The sequence below is a fragment of the Furipterus horrens genome, unplaced genomic scaffold (assembly GCF_987537825.1).
Source record: "Furipterus horrens unplaced genomic scaffold, mFurHor1.1.pri manual_scaffold_2, whole genome shotgun sequence".
NCBI lineage: Eukaryota > Metazoa > Chordata > Mammalia > Chiroptera > Furipteridae > Furipterus > Furipterus horrens.
Genome location: NW_028327172.1, coordinates 167,410,791 through 167,434,285, shown reverse-complemented (window position 1 = coordinate 167,434,285; position 23,495 = coordinate 167,410,791). Strand labels below are relative to the sequence as shown.

The window sequence follows — 23,495 nt, the reverse complement described above, 5'->3', positions numbered from 1 at the left end:
AGTTCGGGAAGAGACGAAGGAGGCTTCATCAGTGAGAAAGGTCTGAGCTGAAATCTTAAAAAAAAAAAAAAAAAAAAAAAAAGGTTACCTAGGTGATATGGTACAAGATATTCCAAACAGGGGACAGAATGAACAGTGTGGTGATGAGAAACCCTAGGGTGGGGAAAGGGGAGAATGTTGGCAGGAGAATTGAGGCTGGGGAAGTAGGTGGAGGCCAGAAACAGCTCCAGAGGTCATCACCGGAGGGTTTTATTTAAACTGGGAAGTGATACAATCTGTGACCAGATTTATTTTAGATAAATCATACTGACAGCTGTTACGTAATGGAAGGGATGCTGATTCTTTTCTATTTTTTCAATCAGAACCACCTGTGCGTAGGTCTCAGCGCTGTTATATTAAAACTAGATGTGTTATATAAATTTGTTAATTATTATTATTATTCAGTTTATCCTAATGCCACAACTTGCCAGCAGGGGCAAAATGTAGTGCTGTTTAACGTTGAGATTAATTTAAAATCCCGCTGATCTTGCGCTGAGTTAAAACACTGTTAGTGATTGGGATGCAAGAAGGGCAGATTTCCGTGAAGATGTTTAAGTTGTCCTACCGGAACCATGAAACATAGGTTCCTGCGCAGCACGGAGGACTGAAGGTAACACCGCCACAGGGCGCCGGTGTCCAGCGCCCTCCCCCGTAGGCAAGAAAGCCTATTTTGGTTCCCGCCCCTTTCTTGCTCCTTCTAATCCCTTCCCCCTCCGCCAATTCCGGAAGGGAATCCTTTCAAAATTTCTTCCAAATTGAAGCGTAGGACGGATTTAATCAACACAATCCGGAGTGATCAACATGGCGGCGGCCGTAAGATCCCTCAGTAGAGGTAAAGCAAGGGGTTGTGTGAGCTTCGGGGAACAGACTTCTGGGGCAGAGTCTCCTGTTGCAGCAGAGTGCAAACCAGACTCTCCTACGCACGAGTCTGCACTGGGGGCAGGAAAAGCTTCCTGCTCTTTCTGGGCTCTAAGTTCTCCAGAGGGTCACTGCTATTGAAAAGCGACCTTTTCAGACGTTTCACTCCTTTATGAAACCTTCCACCCCGGGAGTGGAATGGGAGGGGGATGTACATCGACACCCCTACAGCCACCTATAGGGACAGAGGCAAGAACAGTGTTCTTATATCTGGGGTTCGGAGGTGGCTTGGAAAAATAAAGTTAGTTCTGATAAGGAAAAGGTGGTATATATACGTGGCTCATAACTGTAAAGTTTAACGTTTATAAATGCTTGCTGGTGCTTCAGGGTACTACATAGCTGCAGACGATTTCAATTCTTAAGCTTCCAAAGACGTTGTCTAATTTGGAGCAACAGATGTCATTTGGCGGCTATTTCAGGCGTACTTCTTGGTAGCAGCTCTTCTCAGCATTTAATAAGGTCCAAATTAAGGGCTAAGATGACAGCCCGTTTTTGGTACAATGCTTTTTTTGTTTTGTGTTTTTGAAGCACAGTGATATATATTGTTAAGATAGATCTTTAGGTGGAGGCAGCATCACCCCCACTTTATTTTTCAAATATGCATATGTGCATGAATCTGTTGTTGGGCTGTTTATTGTTTTATTCATCTTTCTATACTTCTGCCAAAACCATAGTGTCTTAATTACCATAGCCTTATAACAAGTCTTGATCTCTGGTAAGTCAATACCCTTCACTTTGCTCTTAACTTTCAGAAGTACCTTGAGCAACTCTGTGAATGTATTATCTATTTTTGAAAATGAATAAAATTTAAATTATTTTAAAAATTCAGGATACATATTCTGTAATAATATAGTTAACATACTCTGAGCCTGAACTAGATTAAGTTACAAATAAGTGAAGACAAAATTGTTCAGTTAGTTGTGTTTATTTGGCTTTACTTTCAATAAGTGGACTGTCCATTATTACACTTTTTAAAGAATGATTAAGAATCGCAAAGTATTGAATGTTTTTGTTTTGAAAAACTGATTAAAAATCATGAATATAATTATTATTTAATATTAATAATTTACATGTTTTTTTCTTTCCAGTCTTGATACATCAAAGGCATAGCCTTTCCAAGTTGGCTTATCAGACATCTATTCATCTTTGTCCTGCATGCATTCTGGTGCCCAACAGACATTTTGCTGCTGCTAGAAAGTAAGTTTTTTTTTTTAGTTATTTCATTTGCTATCACTTAAAATTTTGATGAAAAAGTATTATGCTTGGTTCCATAAACAGATATAGGGACATATAGTTGTAAAAGTCTGTCATTTCTGCTTTATGGACTATAACCTGAATAAAAGATATGACTTATTATAATAATACTTAACATTTATTGAACACTAAAATTCAATTATGAATTTAGTCCCTACAGCAACCTTATGTAGAAGCTATTATTATACTCTTTTAGAGACAAAATAGAGCACCAATAGATTATGTAACACTTACCCAAGGTCACAGAGCTAGTAAGTGTTGGGGCTAGGATTTTGTGATGTAATAAATATTTATTGGTCTCTGCCCAGTTCCTGACATAGAGCTCCTAAAACCCCTGTAAATCTCCTAAGTAATAGGGATGCTAGGAGCATCTTTTGTTTTGTTCTAATATGGGGTCTTGACTCATTTCCTGATATATATCTCCTAAAACCCTTGTAATTTCCTGGGTGGTAGGAGTACCTTTTTACTAATGAAGCAACTCTTGGTGGACTCCTAAATTGGGGCTGGTTGAAACCATGATTAGAAGCTTGGAACTTTCAGCCCTACTTTATCCCCTAAAGAGGGGAGAATGCCTGTAGATTGAGTTCATAATTGAGCATGCCTACATGATGAAGCCTCCATGAAAATCTCTGAACTGTGGAGTTCAGAGAGGTTCTGGGTCGTCGTCGTCGTCGTCGGCAGCCGTCCGTCTCGAGAGATGATGGCGTAGCTTCTTGAGAGTCTATCTGCACCGCCGAGAATGGCTGTGCAGTCCGACTCGGGAGTGACAATCCCTGCCGCACTTGTCACAGGTGAAGGCAGATGGCTGTTGTTGCTGCTGTTGACGCTGCTTCCGCCTCGATCTTTTCTGGAGACCGCCTCCTCGTTGCGCGCAGCCTCTGTGCCTGACGCACCTTGGGTTGGTGAACACAATCCACCTATCAGAGGGTGGAGCTCCCAAACCCAATAGGGATAGAAGCTCTTATCTTCCAGACTTTTCAATCTTGCCCATTTTTCTAGCTATTCGTCTGTATCTTTTGTCATATCCTATATTATATAATAAACTGGTAAATGTTAAATAAGTGTTTCTGAGTTCTGTGAACCGTTCTATAAAATTTTGTAGCCTAAGGAGGGGATTGAAGTACATCTTGGATTATAGCCTATTGGTTAGAAGTAGCAGGGCAGTATTGTGGGACTGAGCCTGTAATTTGGGATCTAATGCTAAACCAGGTAAGTAGTGTCAGAATCGTATTGAGTTGCTTAGCTGATGTCAAAGAATTGGATGGTGTGGACAAAAGCTCATGCATTTGGTGTCAGAATTCTTGTGAGTTGAGGAAAATAATTTCTATTTACCTATTACACTGTTCTGTTCTTTTTTGCTTTTAACTTAACCACATATCTCACAGATGTTTCAGAAGAAACTGTTTAGTCTTTTTTTTTTTTTTGATTGGGTTATAATTGACACATAACATGCTAGTTTCAGGTATACAGCATAATGATTTGATATTTGTATATATTGTGAAAGGTTGGCCACAGTGAGGCTAGTTAACATCTATTACCATACAGAGTTACAAATGTTTTCTTGTAGTGAGAACTTTTAAGATTTTTCTCTCTTAGCAATTTTCAAAAAATACAGTACAGTATTATTTACTGCTGTCACTAAGCTGTACATTACATCTCCATTATTATTTAGTTTATAATTGGAAATTTGTACCTTTTGATCATCTTCACCCATTTTGACTATCCCTTATCTTATGCCTCTGGCAACCACAAATCTGTTTTCTATCTTTCTTTTTTTTTAACTTCCACATATATGTGAGATCAAATGCTGTTTGTCTTTTTCTGACTTACATCACTTAGCATAATGTCCTCAAGGTCCATCCATGTTGTTGCAAATGGCAAGATTTTCTTCCTTTTTCATAGTTTAATAATATTCCATTGTATACAGGGTGGGGAAAAGGTAGGTTTACAGTTGTGAGTATGCAAAGCACAGTTTATTCTTGTGTGTATTATTAATTACTGTATCATTTTCCATACAAACAACTGTAAACCTTTGTTTACCACCCTGTATTTACCACATTTTCTTTGTCCATCTGTCTACCGATTGATATTTAGGTTGTTTCCATGGTTATTAGAAATAATGCTGCAGTGAACATGGCTATATTTCATTATATGATTTTGCTGTAATTTAATTATTTTCCTATTGATGCACATTTACTGTTTCAGTCTTTTGCTCTTACAACGATCCTGCAGTGAACAGCCATGTACATAGATCTTGTCAAATATGAATATTTTTGTAGCATAAATTCTGAGAAAAAGAATTGTTGAGTCAAAAGATGTGTACATTTATAATTTTGATAGGTAACACCAAATTGCCTTAATAGAGATCTTGCCATTTTATGTCCTTACCAGCAACTAGTATTAGAATGCCTATTTTCTGATATACAGTGTAGTCAAAATTTTTTATTGTTGCCAATTTGATAGGTAATAAATGGTATCATGAAATTATATTTCTTTTATTACTGAGGTTGTGTATCTTTTCATATGTTTAAGAACCATTTATATTTTTCTTTGCTGTGAATTTTCTGCTTTTGTTCTATTCCCATTTTTTTGTTTGTTGATTAGTAGGAGCTTTCTATATTATAAATTAGCACCTATCTGCACTGTAATATTAATATGATTTAACTGTTAAAGTGGAGGAATGGACCAAGTGCAATTTTCACAGATGAAAAGTCAGTTAATTCTACCTGGAAGAGAGTAGTGCAAGAAATATTTGAGCTGGGTTTAGAAAGATAAGAGTTTTGCAGGGGAATTTGAGGAAAGTATTTCAGTGGTATAGAGGCATGAAAGTAAATGATAGGGATGTTATACATTTTGATATGACTTGAATATAGGATAAAGAGAGAGGTGGTGGAAATGTAAGTTGAAACGAGTCTTCCTTTGAATGTGAATAGTACCTAGATTTTTCTTGTTATTGAGAAGTTGGAGAAATATTGATAAAGCCAATTTACATTCCTACCCATCAGTGAGTGAGAGTGCCCAGTTTTCCATATTCCTAACAACCCTGGCTATCATCAGTCTTTATTTGTGTTTTTTCAGTGTGTTTCTAATTTACATATTTTGTTCATGTTTCTATTGGGTTGTCTTTTTTTTTTTCTGCTTTGTTAAAGTATTTGTTAGAGATATTAATTATTTTGAGAATAGTTTACCTTTGAATGTTTTCTTTTATCCTATGGAAATTTTTCATTTTATATCTTCAGATTCTATTCTAGTACAACTTTTAAAATTTCACTCACCTAAAAAGCATGGTGTGAGAAGTATGCATACTTAAAAAATGAAAAATTATTAGCAATTTTCTTTCATGCCTGACAATGAGTTATTCAGTAGCTTGAAGGGAATCATAGTATTCATAATTATAGTTGTGGTTTTGAATTTTTAATTACTCACTTTATAATATACTAGAAAAACAGTTTTTTCATGGCTAATTTTTAGATCAGTATCTGATTTCAGGTTCTGTTCTTGACAATAGGTTATTTTTTCTTGCTGCTTCACATATTTCAAAATTTTTTGTGGACATGCCAGACATTTTCTGTAGAACAGTTGAGACTGAAGTACATTATATTAATTTCTAGAAATGTGCATGTCTCTTCTGTCATAGCCTAGAATCAATCCAGTCAGTTGATCTAGGGTTTGGATTTTGTTGTTGCTATGGTTACCACCAGCTTCAAATTTCTGTACTGTCACTTTGTGCTTTGGGTGGGGGCTGGGATGCTGGAAGGTTTTTCTCAGTATTCCTGGTGTATGATCAGTTTTCTGCCTTGTCTGTGCAGCTGTGGGGGAAGAGGATGCAGGGTAGGGGGTGGGGTTCTCGCTTCATACTCTTGCCCTTCTCCTAGTAGACTGTTCTTGTTTATTACTCAAGTGCTTGTTAGGCTGGTGATAGGTGTGTTTGGGATTCCCTGTTTTTCAAATCCAGCCTTCATCTTTAGTAGGACCAGTGTGGCTAGACCTTGGGCACGGGGTTTTCTCAATATTTCTGTTACCATGGCATGTATCTGTTGCAGATCCTGTGTGTGAATGTCTGGTCCCTTCCACAACTTTACTGGTAGAGAATACTGTGTGCAGGATTGTTTCCTGCCTACCCACACGGGTAGAATTTTTAATGTTTTTTTCTTCTTTCTTTCCCCTATACTAAATGGGCGTTTACCTGTGCCCAAGAGGGTTTCAGGGTTATGTGCTTTTCTGGCCACGTTGGCCTATCTCCTCCTTGCCTGCCCCCTCAAGGGAGGATTTCTAGTCCCCAGTATTTCCCAGAAGTATCTGGTGGAGATGTGTAGAAAGGCCCTACAAATTGAGTGTGAACTCCCCTTTTGTTTAGATCTCCCAGGGGGTTTATACTGTCACACTACTCCTAAAATTTTAACTGATTTTTTTTCCCCTTACCTGCTTGCCTTTCTCTCATACCATGCTGCAGGTGAGATTGCCCTGATGGTGCCCATGTGGGGTGCCGCTAGGGAATGTGGTTGATTCCTTGGATTTCAGGCTACTCAGTTGCCCTGCAACCTCAGCTCTGATAGAGTCAAGAAAAGTGATTTTTATTTGACTCTTTCTTATTGTTAAAACTTTACAAGCTTTTGTTTTTTTATTTTTATTATTTGTATCATATTATTAATGACTGGGTTTTATTCTGTCAGCTTTTACATTGTAAGTGGCAGCAGAACTTCTGCATTTAATGAATAACCCAGCATCAGAAATGTTAGTGAATTCATGTGATTTACACTGTGAAATATGAATTTCAGGCATTTGCATTCCATTAATAGTTCCATGCCCTAGGCATTTTCTCTTTAGTTCTATTTAATTCAGTTTAGTTTGACAGAGGTTGAATACTACCACTCCCACCTTAGTTCTTCAGTGCTTTTAAAAGGTTTCTTCAGCCTTCAAAGGGCTTGGATCTCTGAGGTCATAGATCTTCAAAGGTCTTGAAGTGAATTCATTATAGCACTGATTTTTTTTCTTATAGTTTTATTTGGGTGTGACCATGGAATTATTTTTTCCTTTTATGCTTTTGGTGTTAGGGGAGAGATGAGGCAGGGAGAAAGTTATTACCTGAGCACAATCTCTTTTACTCATTTAATCTCTGTGGTTTAGTTACCCAGGTAACTGCAGCTAAATTCTGTTCTCTCTGATTCAGACTGGCAGGTGTTTCTCCCTCATTTTTCTGAAAAAAAGAAAAACAAAAAACAAAAACAAAAAAACCTTTCTAGTATGATTTATTTTAGGCTGTGAGAATTATAGCATTTAAGCTCTCCTGATAGGGCCTTACATAATTACATGAACCACAAAGTTCTTCTGGACATGATTCTTATGAATAAAGAGAAATTTTTTGAAGGGTCATGGAAAGCAGGCAGTTGGTTTATGAAAGTAATGATTATTGTTTTGGAAGAAAGTTTTCCTGAGAGTCCTATTTGATCTATGTTATAATGTTTTATACATTTTTTTTCTGAAGCAGTGTTCCACTTGTAATTTAAAAATATTTTCACTGAATCACCTCAAATATGTATTTTGTGAAACATGGTCCAAAGTGTATAAATAAGTAAATTTTTGTATACCCTACTCAGACTCTTTATGTATCAGTCTTTTATTGGGTTTTCCAAATATTTATTAATTAAAAAATTGTATTTCAGCCTTTGGGAATTTCATGTTAATTCCAAATTAAATGAACAGGTTCAGCCTTGATTAAAAAATTAGTGGTGAAATCAGCATTTATGTAAAGCAAATCTGTAGGTTATGGCTAGGAATCTTATTCATTTTGTTTATTTTAGGTAGAGAGTTTATTACTAAAAAAACATGCTCTGTAGACTCCTTCTTCCATTGGCCTCACTGCTCTTTTGCTAAATATAAAAGAAAAATGTGGTTTCTCCAGTTTGGAAAGTTTCAGGATTTTGTGGAGTTACCTCACAGGTAGCTGAGGTGTGTTACATCCATCCCCGTGGGCTCCTGCTTAGACTTGTCGTCACCTGTGTCCTGTTGAAAATGAGCATTGGCATTATCTGCTATTCTGTTAAATTGCTGATTAGTTGTGAGGATATTATTGTTAGTTGTGGCAATGAGGTTTTATTGAGTGCTAAGAGTAAGAGTGGAATTATACTTTTGAATGGTTTTTGAGGTCCTTTTCTAAAAAAGTTATTTTGCTCTCATCCATTTCTTCCACATAAATTTTATAGAATCTCATATTAATTTGCCATAACAAATTACCATAGATGTCATGATAGAGTTCTGTGGGTCACAACTCCAATGTGGCTTTCACTGGGTTAAATTACAGTGTATGCAGGGCTTCATTCCTTTTTGGAGGCATTAGGGAAGGCTGTGTCCTTGCCATTCCCAGCTTCCAGACGTCACCTGCATTGCTGGCTTGTGGCCGCTGTCCTCCATCTTCAAAACCAGGAACAGCAAATTGAGTCTCTTTTCATGCTTGAATTTCTCCTGTCTCTTCCCATCTTGGTCAGAATCAGGTGGGAAAGGGAGAAGTTTCTCTGTTTTCAAGGATTTACTGTGATTAGATGGGCCAACCTGGATGTTCAGGATATTCACCCCATTGTGAGGTCTTTAATCTTAATCACATCTGAGAAGTCCTTTTTGCCATGTGGGTATGGAGATCTTTGGGAAGCCATCATTTTGCCTACCACAGAACCCAAACATCTTTATACAATATTATTTCACTAATTTAAAACTTTTATGACTAAAAGATTATAGGTATGATTTGAATTAATGCTGAGAAAATGTATCACCTCTAGTTCTGTCTTCTTAGCTTCAAACTCTTAACTGCAATTACCTGCTGAACATATTTTTTTGGATATTTTGTGAGCACCTTGTTAGCTTTTGCTATATAACAAACCACCCCACAATGATGTGTCGTTGCCCACACATCTCTGGATCAGCTGATCTAAGCTAGATTTGGATGGGTGTGGTTGATGACCTTGGCTGAGCAAACTGCATCTGGCAGTAGGCAGGTCAGGTGCCGATTGTCTAATCTAGCCTGGGGCTCTGTGGGGGCAGCTGTGTTTCACATGTCTCATCTTCCCACCTTTGGGTTAGCCCAGGCATGTTCTTATGAAAATGGCAGGAGTACAAAAATATACGTGGAAACACATGATGCCTCTTGTAACCTAAGCTGAGCAGAAAAACTGTTACTTTTGCTTTATTCTGTTGGCCAGACTAGTCACATGGCCAAATCAGGGTGCTGGGAAATATATATACTTCACCTCTTTAAATGGGAGGAACTTAGCAAAGGGACTTGAATGGAGAGAGGAGTATCAAAAAATATATAAATGGAGCCATTTAATTTATCTTTTAATCCTAACTCGAGGGTATGTTCACTTATTTGAGAGAGAGAGAAAGAGAGAGAGGAAGAGAGAAACATCACTCCCTTGCCTCCTGCACGTGCTCTGACCTGGAATGGAACCCCCCAGCCTTTTGGTGTACTGGACGACGCTCCAATTGAGCCACCTGGCCAGGGCAAAATGAAGCCAGTTTAAAATAGAGTTGGAGTTGCCATCCCAGAGGTATTTGCCTTACAGGTCTGCCTACTCCTCGGACCTTTGGAGTGTTAGAACTGGGTAAAATAACCTTTAGCCTGGGCCTAAAACAACCTTGTATCCCAAACAACTATTTGCAAAGATAACAAGAAAGCAGATAATATGGCTATGACTCTGGGTTTCTGCCTGGGTCAGTTTTTCTAAACTAGCTATTTGTTTGGGTCTCAAATAAATGCTTGCTGTCTCTCTCTCACTTTGGCCTTTTATGTTAAGTTAACAGGGGATAAAGAATTGGGGCCAGTGATGCAATTAACCCGACACTCAACTCTATATTGCTCCAAACTGAACTCATCTCAGTGACTACCTTCCTGTTTTGCTCTCTTTCTGATCTTAGTTAATGAGACTACTCTATGCCTAGTCATCCAGGCCAGAAACCTAAGAAGTATTCTAGAATCTTCTCTTTCCCCTTTTCTTATATTCAGTATTTATCTTGTAAACGGCTTTCTAATCTCTCATCTTCTGTAGCCTATTACCCTCACTGTTGTGGTTTAGGCTGTCATATCTCCTTGAGAAGAAAGGGAGGAAATAGTCTCTTGTCTCAATTTAACTTCCTTCAAACCCATCCTTTATATTGCAGCTGGAATATTCTATTTCAGATACTGACGTTACTCCTGCTCAGTGGCTTCTCATTCATTGCCTCTAGAGCAGTGGTTCTCAACCTTCCTAATGCCGCGACCCTTTAATACAGTTCCTCATGTTGTGGTGACCCCCAGCCATAACTAAAGCATAGTGATTAATCACAAAAACAATATGTAATTATATATGTGTTTTCCGATGGTCTTAGGCGACCTCTGTGAAAGTGTCATTTGACCCCCAAAGGGGTTGTGACCCACAGGTTGAGATCCGCTGTTCTAGAGGATGCTTTCTCATATCAAGATTCACCAGCCTCATCTGCTGTTTCCTGTCTTCTGCTTTACTCTTTAGTTCAAGAGTCAGCAAATATGGCCAGTGGGTCAAAAAACCTGGTCTGCAGTGTATTTTTGTATGGCTCACGAGTTAAGAATGGTTTCATATTTTTAAATGACTAGAAAAAATAAAAAGAACAGTGTTTTGTGACGCATGAAAATTATGAAATTTAAACTAATGTTCATAAAGTTTTATTGGAACACAGACATCTATGCTCATTCATTTTTATATATGGCTGCTTTCACATTGCAACGGCAAAGTTGACTCATTCAGACCAGAAACCATAAAATAATTGCTGTCTGGTCCTTTACAGAAAAAGTTTGCCATCCTCTGTTCTAGTCAGATAGAACGTAAAAGAGCTCCCTTTTGTGTACCATTGTATTTCATGCCTCAATACTTATATGTTGTTTCTTTGTCTGGCTAACTCTGTTTTTTAAATAATAGCTTTATTGAGATAACTTACATATACAATTCACCCATTTAAAATATACAATTCAGTGGTTTGTAGTTTATTCACAGAATTATGCCACCATCATCACAGTCAATTTTAGAACATTATCATTACCTTTTAAAACAACCCCGTGCTCATTATCAGTCACTCCTCATTTCCCTAATTCCCTCCCCCTAACCCCAGACAACTGCTAAATCTGCTTTTATCTACAAATTTTCCCATTCTTGATATTTTATATAAATGGAATCATACAATATGTGGTGGTTTATGACTGGTATCTTTCTCTAGTGTGATGTTTTTAAGGGTTATACATGTTGTATCATATATCAGTATTTCATTCCTTTTCATTGCTGATTAATATACCATTGTATGGATATAACACGTTTTATGAACCCATTGGTGAGATAATGGACATCTAGTTTGTTTTTACTTTTTGACAATAATAAGTAATGCCGGTATGAACCTTTGTGTATGAGTTTTTATGTGTTCTTGCATTTTCATTTCTATTGGGTATATACCTGGTTTAATTCTTTTTTATCCTTCAATAATTGACTTTGGGGTTATCTCTTCCAGATCCCATTCCTAGCCTCCTAGCTGGATTAAATGTTCATTCCCTTTGGCTCAACACTTGTATGATAGCACTTAACACATTATATTGAAATTATCTGTTTGCATGTGTATTCCTCTTAAGTTTCTGGAGACCAGCATCAATGTCTTGACTGCAAACAGTACAAAAGTTCCCTTAATATTTGTTGAACTATAAAAACTGTAAAGCATTCTATGTTTTTGAATGAAAATAAACTTTATCTTTTGTTATTTTTTCTGTCTATGGACATGGGCTTTTAAAAAAAAAGTCTCTTGGAATACATATTGAGATAACTGATCTTGAATTTATCTTTTTTCAAGGCCTGAAAAGAAAACAAAGAACAGTACCAAAGAAAAAGCATCAAATGAAAAAAAAGATGACATAGAAAAAATAAAGTCATATCCCTTTATGGAAGGTGAACCTGAGGATGATGTCTACTTAAAACGCTTATATCCAAGGCAGATATACGAAGTGGAGAAAGCTGTTCATTTACTTAAAAAATATCAAATTCTGGACTTTACAAATCCAGCACAAGGTGTTTATCTTGATTTGACATTGGATATGGCACTGGGGAAGAAGGTATATAGACTCAATTAAAATGAACGTATTTGTGAACAGTGGTTGTATAAATTGCCGTTTCTTAATTTTTTAAAATAGTTGCATTTTATAATAATTTTTAGAAAAACTTCTGCTCTTTCTGTAATTTAGCATGAAAAGTGTTTGTTTTTTAACTTTCCAAATATGAAATAGAATGTTATGAGTACTCTTTATAGTTGATGACATATATCTCCTATTTAGCAGAAAATAATTGTATAAATTTCAACAATAATAGTATTAAAATTAATTGAGGTATTACTATAACTTTGAAAAATTACTTAAGCTGCCTGATTGTCATGTTCCCTCTCTGTAAATAAGTGTTTGGGATTAGCTCAGTGGCCTTCAGAGATTTCCTTAGGGTTTGCATGGGTGGGGTCCTAAACCCCTCAGTTCTTCAATCAGAACCTCTCTGTTTTATCTGTTTATATATTGCAGTTCCATGGAAGACTTTGGTTTATAAAGTTCTAAAAGTAGAAAAGCACTAGATTAGAATTGATAGCTCTAAATTTTGTAAGTTTCTCATTTAAGAAATATAATTTTCTTGGAAATGATACTTAAATTTTTATTCTCAGGATATCTTTTTTTGTCAAACTAGAAGGTGTAAGTTTTCAAATACAATGGAACAACCTCAACAATAACAACAATAGTTGAGCATGTGGGAGGAGGCCAGCATCCTGATGTCATCACATATTTCCTCTTTGAGCTTGGGCTTCTGGTTTAACCTCTTCAAATCTCAGTTTTTTCATCTGTTTAAAAAAGGAGATAGCCCTGGCTGGTGTGGCTTGGTGGATTGAGCGTCGGCCTGCAAACCAAAGGGTTGCGGGTTTGATTCCTGTCAAGGCACATGCCTGGGTTGCGGGCCAGGTCCCTCTCTCTAAAAATAAATAAAAAAAATATTTTTGAAAACCTTAAAAAAAAAAAAATGGAGACAGAATACTTAGTTCCTATGGTTATAGCAAAGATTAAATGAGATAATGCATATAAAGGACTTGGTAGGTGTTTAATAATAACAATTAACATTCACTGGAAACTTTATGTACCAGCCACAATACTAAATACTTTGCATGCATTTTCTCATTTAATCCTATAATAATCTCAGAAGAAGAAACTGAGACACAAAAAGTGAAGTAACTTGCTCAAGGTCACAGAATAGGGGGTAGAATTAGGATTGGAAACTAAGTCTGTCTTATTTCTTAGTTTTTATTAGAAACAGCTTATACTAGCTTTGTTATAATTTTATTTTATACCACAGTATTACTGTTAGTTTACTTATTTAGGAAATGTAGTGTCCAAGATGATCACTTTCTCAGTCAACTGTTAATGTGTTTCATAAAGACGTCTTGTAGGACTACAAGCTTCATTTCATAAATGGAAGCCACTTATAAACTAGATATATTGAGAGGGTGCTGTTGTCTTCCTAAGACATTTTTTGTTCTTGATAGACTGCTTGTACATGCCAGTATTCCCCAGGGGGTGCTATTATTATGATTGCTTGCCATTAAAAAATTTACTGAAATCAGTTGTGACATGTTAATGGCAAAGGAATGCCAGTGAATAAAATCGAGTTGCATGTCTGATAGAATGTGCACTTAAGAGTTTGTGCCTCTTGTCTGAAAAGAAATCCTCAGGTTATTTCTACTCAAAATAAACTAAAAATACAATTTTTCAATTTTAATAAGGGAACAACCCCTTTTGTCTTTTTTCCAGACCTTAAGACTGCACCAAAACTATGGAGCTAGAACTTGTTTCCATGTGAAGTTTTCCTAAGAGATCTGAGCCACAGCCTAGACAGGTCATTGACCAAATGACTGAACAAATTTGTTCTGAGGCCCTGTAGAATCTCCACCCATATTAGGGTGACTCAAGTGCATGCCACTGTTTATTTTAGATTTTCCAATTTTCTTCCAAAATATATCTGTAAGTGTAGATGGGTTAGGTTGTTTTAAAATAGACCCAGTTGGAAGAAAGAGCCTTTTAGGCTTGGCATTTTGTTTTAGATTTAGGGTTAATATCACTGGATTGTTTAGAACCAATGATGGATAATAGGGGTGACCCACTGAGCTTACCAGCTAGATATTGTCTGTTATTCAGCACACACAGTTACATTCATGTCCGCCTTGATGATGTCAAAAGATTACATCTTTCTTTCTCTTATTTTTTATTTATTTTTATTTTTTAATTTTAGGAGAGAGAGGAAGGGAGAAAGAAACACTGAATTGTTGTTCCACTTATCTATGTGTTCATTGGTTGATTCCTCTATGTGCCCTTATTGGGGATGGAATCTGCAACCTTGACATATTGGGAGGATGCTTCAACCAACTGACCTACCTGGCCAGGGCTAAATGTTCTTTTAAATTTAATTCAAGGTGGCAAACATTTATTGGCATTCACGTAGAAAGCAGTTTATGAGGTTCTGGGGAAAATATAGATATGCAAGCACTTCTCTTTATATATGAGAGACTGTGATGAATGATATAGAGCTAGAAGACAAGTACCAAGGAGTATGGAGCTGGGAAGAAAGATTTAGATTTTCATTATGGTTTCTTACAAAATAAATATAATCTCTTCTGTCTTAAATTGTAATCAGTGAATAGTTCTGGATTGATGAGAGGATACGTGGTATAATGAAAATATTAAAAACAAAATGTCAGTTCTCTTTTTTTATAGATATGAGAGATACAGAAAGGATGAATAAACTTTTTATAATCCTTTCTCTATTGTTGTGTATTTAGAAAAAAGTGGAGCCATTTGCCAGTGTTCTTAAGTTGCCATATCCATTCATTTCAGAAATCAATAAAGTTGCTGTATTTACAGGGGTGAGTAACCTTTATCAATATTTCATATCGTTTAATTTAACACATTAATCAATGATTAGAATAACTGAATGAGTAGAGTTAGAGAAAATTCTAGCATTCGCCTAATTTTATTTTCCCTATTTGAAGCTCAAAGCAGTAAGATGACCCATTTGAGGTTATATCATTAGTGTGAAAAGAAGCTAAACTAGAACATTAACTTCATTATTATTAGTCTACCACATTATGTTTCTCACAAGAAACGGAAGAAAAGTATAGCATTTATCTTACTAGCTCCTGGTTTCCTAGTCACACTCCTCAAACGACAATAAAATTGTTTTAAAGCAATGGGTCCACATAGTGCTGTGAAGACATGGAAACCACACTTTTAAAAATATATAGTCTGGAAAGTGAAGAAAGTCAAGGTTATAACAAATATGGTAGTAATAGCCTTTTGTCAATTTTTTTGTATTATAAACATTTGTCTATAATGTGTTTGTGAATTTATTTTGTAAAGCTTTTTGATTCTTTTTCATCTGTCTCATTTTCAAGAGGGAAATTCTTTACTTTTTTTCTAGAAATGTGGAGCATTTGGCTGTTGGAATATCACAAAACTTTAGTAACTAAGGCAGTGATACATTTAAAAAATTTTTTTAATTTCTTTTTTTATTGTTGTTCTATTATAGTTGTCCCATTCTCCCCCCCCAATGTGACATAGATGGAACATAGAGAAAAAATAACTAATATTATATATCTTTCTTTGAATTTTCAGAAAACAGGCTAAATTTTGTTTCTATCACTTATTAAGTTTTTAAAAAGTTTCCTCTTCTATATTGATTTTATAAAATGTCTCCATTTCAGTTAGCAAAACTAACTATTTTTAATCTTTTACTTTTGAAAGATGCCGTGTTTATGGCATTGGAGACTGAGGTTAAACCACTTGGTTGGTTCTTAATGCATTTTTTTATGTATTTGCTCATGTTATAAGAAATACCTCAATCACCAACAAACTAAACTTATTCTGGATATAATATTTCTGATGCATCTCATCTCATTGAAAATTGATACATTTTAAATTAAAAGTAAAAGCCACAATTTTTATTTTTAGCTATGATACTGTTTCTGAAAAAATACTTGAAAGAGTGAATTTGTTTAAAAATTGTTGTTCAAACTATTGTATTTTGGTAGAGTGCATCAGAGATTAAAATAGCAGAAGAAAATGGAGCTGCATTTGCTGGAGGAACTAATCTCATTCAGAAGGTACAGTGTTTTTTCACATTCATTAGTTATAGAAATTATTCTGTTATCTTTGCTGTCCGTTTATTTATTACATGTGGAACATAGCCAATATATTTGTATCTTTTGATAAATGGTTAGTAGAGCTTTATAGAACAGGGAAACATTTTCTCTTCTTTTCAGTTTTCAAAATCAGGCTAAGAAAAAACTGTTCAGACATTCTGATATTAATTATGCTTGATTTATATTGTGACTGGTATTTTTCTTGTTTCCTTTGTGTTTGTGAGACTTTTGTGGGTAGACTGGAAAGGGCAGCATGACTCTTCTTGGTTTTGAATATGAGGTTTAACTGAAATATGAAAGGTAGCACACATGGATATCTCTATTCATGTTTTGAAGATCAAGTATTTGTTTTGCCTTTTTGGAGTGAATAGAGTGATTAATTTTAGTAAGTCACAAAGGATTGTATCTAACCTCTATAATATGGTACTTTGTGTTACACTTAACTTTTAACATCCCACTCCTCATCTGAGGGGAAGCTCAGTTCAGAGTGACATAGGCTCAGCATGGAGGCAACAAATGATTATGTAGCCAGCCTTGAGAAAAATAACAAAAAATTTGTGGAGCCTGTTCAAAACAGGACTTTTTTTTTTTTTCCTTCGTAAGTGGGAGGAAGAGGCATGTTTATTGAATTTGGGAGTTATTTCTGCAAATACAAATGATTTTCCTTAACATTCTCTAAAATCTTTTCCAAATTTAATCATTTAGGTTATGGAATACTTTTCATTTTTAGGACAGGAAAAAGGGATTTGAAAATTCATCTTTTGTCCCACATTCAGATTTTGATTTGGGGAAAGTTTTAGCTGGGCCCTTCCTTTGGAATGTATAACAGTGCTTATAGTTTGCTTTGTGTTTTTTTCCCCTCCCGTCTATCCTAGTAAATACTATAAATTTGGTATGGTGTGAGGACAATAGATTCTAGTCAGGCTCCCTCACCCTGGATACCCAGGCATGGGATGTTTAAGAGATAATCATTAGATTCTCATGTGTAGTGCACTTGCAGTTCTATAAGCATTGATGTCATATTTTGGCTAGTAGCTGGCTTTGTCTATGCATAATATAAAGGGGGCAGGAACCCCCACAAGAGTGTTTGTGTTGGCACAGCGAGCAGCAAGGACTGTGTGTTGAGTTGCTGGAGGCTGGCTAGTGGTCCAGCGCAAGCCCAAGGGTGGAGGACAAGTGTGAATGCTCTAATGTCTGCAATAAAGGAACTGTCAGAGACTTCAACCTTGCCTCGCATATTCTTCTGATTGCTGGACAAAAAGAATCAGCATTGGGTTCCATGACATATGGTTCTGGATTTTTAAGGAGAATTTCTAGAATGATTTTTGGGAACAGAGCTAATGGGAAATATAAAGATATTATGTTTTCATACAGATTTTAGGTGAAGGAGAGAGGTACTCAGTTTTTATGTACCATGAATTTTAATGAAATTATTTAAAGTATTTTAATTATTAAAAATAATACTACAGGTTCTTCAGAGTTTGAGACTAGCACTTGGTCTCTGGAGTTCGATAACTATTCTTATTATTAAGCTTGTGTACTGCCTTCCTTCTGTTTTCTTCCTGCAAGCATAAGAGTATCTTAGAGAACTGTCTTAGCAGAAGTGGAGTTTAAATAGATACCTCCACTCTTTAAAAATGTTAAGAAGTTAACTTTTCAAGAAAGTAATGGTAAGAGAACAGAAAGTGTTCTGTAGCCTTAAGTTGATTAAATAAAACATACTCGAAAAAGTACCCAAATAAAGAAACCAAGTACATTTTGAAATTATTTGATAAAATATTATAGGGACAGGGTTTCTCTTTCAGTGCCCCAGTGATGATCTATTATTAGAGGGGAAAATGCCACCTATATAAGGCATCATAACCGTTAGAGTTTTGCATATTACCTCCTCGTTGCTTTTAAATGAATTCACGTTATTTTTAAAAGATATTCAGGTATAGAAATAAATTCAGTACAGTTTTGTAAGTAGTATCTTGTTTGCAATTTTTGTTTACACATTCTTGTATTTTTTATCTAGCTTAAATACGATTATTCTTAGTGCTTATAATAGGTGAATGTAGAATAAATTTACTGAACTTTTAGTTGTTTCTTAGGTAAGACCTATATTTATTTACAAAATTTACTTTATTTTGAAATATCACAAGTATGCTTGGTTCTGAGGAATTTAAAAATAATTTTGTTTTTACTTGTCTCTAAAGCATAATTTCATTCTATTTAATTTTGTATTTCATGATGTAATGTTAACTATCAGATAACTTTCAAATAATTTTTAATTCAAAGAAACGTTTTAAAATTACTATTGGAAGGTCTTGGAGTAGAAATTTCACATATTGTTCTTTGACATTTCAATATTGTGTCTGCTTTAATAGTTCTAGTGATGAGAGCCCTGGTTCTGGATTCATACTGCCCGTGTTTAAATTCTTTGTCTGCCCCTTATAAGTGCACAGATTAACTCATCCTTCCTAAGTCTTCGATTTCCTTATCTGGAACGTGTGACCAGTATTAGTACTTGCCTTGTAGGGTTATTGTAAAGACTGGATGAATTAAATTATGTTAAATATTTAGCTGAATGCTTAGCATGTGATAAGCGCATGTTTAATGTAAGTTATTAAAAGGACCACAGTATGTTATTTAGAGAATAAAGAATTTATAAAAAGGAAGAATAGTAACAAGAATATAAAATTTCAGTCACAGCTTAATTTTGCCCGAGTTCAAGTCTTTAAGGTTCACTGTAATCCCAAACCATGGTTTTAAATGACATATGGGGGTAAGATTGCAAGCAAAAAGAATCATTGGTAAAATATTGCCTAGGCAGTATTGTTCTAAAAAATCGCTTCATTTTATAATCAACTACATTTTTAAATGGAATATATTGTAGTAGTTTAATAATTATTGTGGTTGCCTGCCTAAATTAATTTAAAATGCCTTTCAAAATTGATATTGTTTGTTCTTAGACTGGAATTAGAGTATGGAAAATAAACTGTAAATGAGCTTGTCTTTGACAGTCCTGCTCTTATTTTTAGCTATAGGAGGCAAAGAGAATTTTAATTTAAATTCTTTGTGAAAATAATTACATATTCAGTACTTGATGCTCTAACTTTAGAAATAGAGTGTAGTTGCTAGTGATTTGTCAGCTAGTGATTATTAATGTTATGTGTGATCTACTGCAAAATTTTCAGCATGTTTCTTCAATTTTAATGGACATATGAATTCAGCTTTGAGATACCATGAGCCACATACAATTAGTGCTATGTGCTACCTTCTTAACACATTTACCTAACATAACCTCATGAAAGAATTAAACTTATTAAATATATATTTTAAATGGATGTGGTTGTTTTTAAAAGAAAGGTCAGAAAATTTTTTGCTTCTGATGGTTTTCATAATTGGTAAATGTATTCATATGATCCTTATGTTTGAGGAAAAAAATTGTGCTTAATGTCTGTTTTCTGAATTTATAAGGGAAATTATTGCATTGCACTTTATTTTCAGAAGGATAAACTTTTTCTTAAAATCTAAGGTTATCTTTTTCTTCCTGATTTTTAGATTTTGAATGATGAAATTCAATCAGACTTTTATGTAGCTGTTCCAGAAATAATGCCTGAGCTTAATCCGTTAAAGAAGAAACTGAAGAAAAGATTTCCAAAGCTTACTCGAAGTAAGGGAGAATTCTTTGTATTATTTCAACATGCTGTCAACAACTTTATAATATATATTTAGTTAGAAAACAAAATTGCTAATATGTATGTGGAATAAAGAATATGTCCTAGTATTTGAATTTTGTGTTATGTAAGAACATGCAGATTTGTTATTTTTTCCCTTTGGCATTGATATTGGTAATCTATTATAATCTGAAAACCTAATTATGTTATAATACTTTAAATTTAAGTTATATTCTAGCTTGAAATTAATTGAATGTATTAGTAGATATGTTATCATCATACTGTTTTTTTTACCTCTTTATCAGTATAATATGTATGCTAATTTATGTCAGCATTCACTATATATGTGAATGCTTACAATGTACATGGCTCTTCAGATTTTCCCTTACGGATATTTCTCCCTTACAAAATCTAGGAAGAGAGGTAAGATTGCTACATAAATAGCCATGTTATGAAGTATGAAGTATTAAATAATAAATTAATGATGTGCTGCAGGTGTTCAGGAGAAGAGGAATTTACACATAGGTGGGGAAATTACAGGAAGCTTCATTAAGGGGGTGACATTTGAACTGACCTTGAAAAATTGGGTGAGTAGATTAAGGGGAATATTATTTTAGGTAGAAAGAATTAATTAATCATAAACACTGAAGTAAGTAAAAAATTATAGCCCATATACAAGAAAAATCAATCAGTTCTCTTTGGTTATACAGGTATCCCCCATATAACACGGTACTTCTATAACACGGTTTCGCTCTAACATGGTTAGAGAATTGGGGAAACCCCCCATATAACACTGTACTTCTTTTTTTTTTTTTTTTAAGTATATTTTATTGATTATGTTGTTACAGTAGTTCCAATTTTTTCCCCTTTACTCCCCTCCACCCAGTATCTCCCTCCCCCGGCTTCCCCCCCCAAGTCCATACCCATGGTTCGTAAAAAATAACTATCCCTCCCTCTCAGATATTAAGACCCTTTGTAATCTTGTAAAGGACAATGGGCGAAGGTCTCAAGCTCCTCTAGCTGCTTCAAGCTGGACATGGTCGTCGTCCTACCTACCCTTGGGTCCAGAAATCCCTAATAATAGTGGGGGTGTGGAGGGGAGGGTGGCCTTCCCACATGGGGAAGGATTGTGCAGACTCCAGGTCAGTTGGCTGTCTCCGGACAACGGCGTGCTTGGTTTAGCAGGCTGGCATCCTTGTTGTGTTCTGGGGGCAACAGATTTGGCAAAAAGGGTTAAAAAGCATCATTCAATCCATAACTACTAGGTGACAAAAGGCAGGGATTAATTTTTCAATGTTCCACATTAGGAGAAAAAAAAAAAAAGGGGCTTCTTTGGAGGAAGGTGTGCTAGGCACATCTCGCCTGTCCAAAACCCTTTTGCCCATTATATTTAGTTTGGGCTGAGGGAAATAGTTTATGTTTCCCCCCTCTCAGACCTCTGGGCCCTTTCTGTCCAAGCCATTAGGATAGAAAAGAGAATTCAGTTTTAAAGTGAAGCCCACAGACCACCCCATTCTTCACCAACCCAGCCACTTAGTTCAGCCAAACTGTTGAGTCTCAGGAGGCAGCTCTGCAGAGAGGATTAAGTGAGGCTTATGCGTACAGACAATCACTCAGGTAATGCGGTCATAGGCTTATGCCCTTTGAAAACAGAAAACACATGTTAATTTATGTAACATAACCAACAAACAAGTCTCTAAATCTGTAAGACTGTCTTATTGGGAAGACATCCAGTTGCAAGGCACTTGACATTCTACTTGCCTGCAACTTGAATCTCTTTGGTGATATCACAGATATGGTTTAATTTTCAAGTGAAACCATTTTTTAAATGAGAAGAAACTTTTAAGACGGTTAGCTGCCCTACTTTACAGTCTGCCACTGATCATTGTGATTTTCCTTGAATAATGATTTTTCTCCCTAAGATTACTCTCCTTGTCTTTAAAGGGACTACATTAAGTCCATTTTTAATTTATCCTGTTCATTTGCATAAACATAACAAGAGCAGCAAATGATCACTTATGATCTTTAGTTCTGTTTTGCTGGAACTTACCCAAGGAACATTTAGGGTGGCCCTCAGTCTGCTCTTCAGGGCACAGAAGCTGGGCCACATACCTGGCATTCATCCTTGCCTGTACACACCTGTCCTTTCCAAGTCTTTCTGGTTTTCCATTGTGCCTTAAGGTCCCTTCTAGCCATCTTTCAGGAAAACAACCTTCGTTCCTTCCCTGGAGAGATTGCTGTGGACCGCACAACCAACCATGGCAGCAGGCCTTTTATTTTGTGGGCTTTTATTACCTTTGAAAGTCATTCCCAGTTCCTTAGGGCTTTTTGGTAACAACCTGAGCCCAAGCATGTCTCCTTTAGGCTTGACATTCCAGTCAAAGGCTTGGTCAGAAAAAGGAACCTCTATTAACAACTGGTCTTATTAGGTCTATGCAAAGAAACTTAAGTCATTACTTACTTGTTAAGAATGCCAAACTCTGGAGAGATCAAATAGGGAGAAAAATATACAACGTGAAGGAAAATCTTTGTCCTAATATTCACTGAACTGGCATTTCCATTCTTCATATTTTCATTTTCCCCCACTAAAAAAATTTTTTTGTTTGTTTTTCCATTACAGTTGTCTCACTTTTTTTTTCCCCTCTTGCTTCCCTGTATCCTGCCCCTCCCTTCCCCCACATTCAGTCCCCACTCAGTTGCCCATGTCTGTGGGTCATTTATACATGTTCTTTGATTTTACACTTCCCCTTCTTACCCCCTTTTCTCCCTCCCACCTCCCCCCTTGTTACTGTTAGTCTACTCCTTGTTTACATACCTCTGGTTCAATTTTGCTCATTTGTTTGTGTTGTTCATTAGTTTCCTGTAATAGATGACAGCATAACGTATTTTTCTTTCGTTGCCTGGCTTATTTCGCTAAGCATAATTCTCTCTAGTTCCATCCATGTTGTTGGAAATGGTAGAAGTTCCTTCTTTCTTTCTGCTACATAGAACTCCATTGTGTAAATGTACCACAGTTTTTTGATCCACTCATCTACAGATGGGCATTTAGGTTGTTTCCAGCATTTGGCTATTGTAAATAGTGCTGCTATGAACACTGGAGTGCATAGGTTCTTTTGAATTGGTGTTTCAGGATTTTTCGGATATAAACCCAGTAATGGAATTGCTGGTTCAAAAGGCAGTTCCATTTTTAGTTTTTTGAGGAAATTCCAAACTGTTTTCCATAGTGGCTGCACCAGTCTGCATTCCCACCAGCAATGCACTAGGGTTCCCGTTTCTCCGCATCCTCTCCAGCACAAGTTGTTTGTTGATTTGTTGATTATGGCCATTCTGACTGGTGTGAGGTGGTATCTCATTGTGGTTTTTATTTGCATCTCTGATGGCTAGTGATGTTGAGCATATTTTCATATGTCTATGGGC

At 35.9% G+C, this 23,495-nt stretch overlaps 1 protein-coding gene across 1 annotated transcript in view; it reads left to right on the top strand.

The window, feature by feature from the left end:
• Nucleotides 1-712: 712 nt before the first annotated feature.
• The window catches only part of MRPL1 (mitochondrial ribosomal protein L1), a 61,475-nt gene continuing 38,692 nt past the window's right edge, over nucleotides 713-23,495 (top strand). The window contains exons 1-6 of the mRNA XM_090268089.1: nucleotides 713-871; nucleotides 2,046-2,154; nucleotides 12,049-12,307; nucleotides 15,058-15,141; nucleotides 16,306-16,377; nucleotides 19,963-20,074. Of these exons, the coding sequence (XP_090124215.1) occupies nucleotides 841-871; nucleotides 2,046-2,154; nucleotides 12,049-12,307; nucleotides 15,058-15,141; nucleotides 16,306-16,377; nucleotides 19,963-20,074 (667 nt within the window). The 5' untranslated portion in view covers nucleotides 713-840. The remainder of the gene's footprint in view (nucleotides 872-2,045; nucleotides 2,155-12,048; nucleotides 12,308-15,057; nucleotides 15,142-16,305; nucleotides 16,378-19,962; nucleotides 20,075-23,495) is intronic.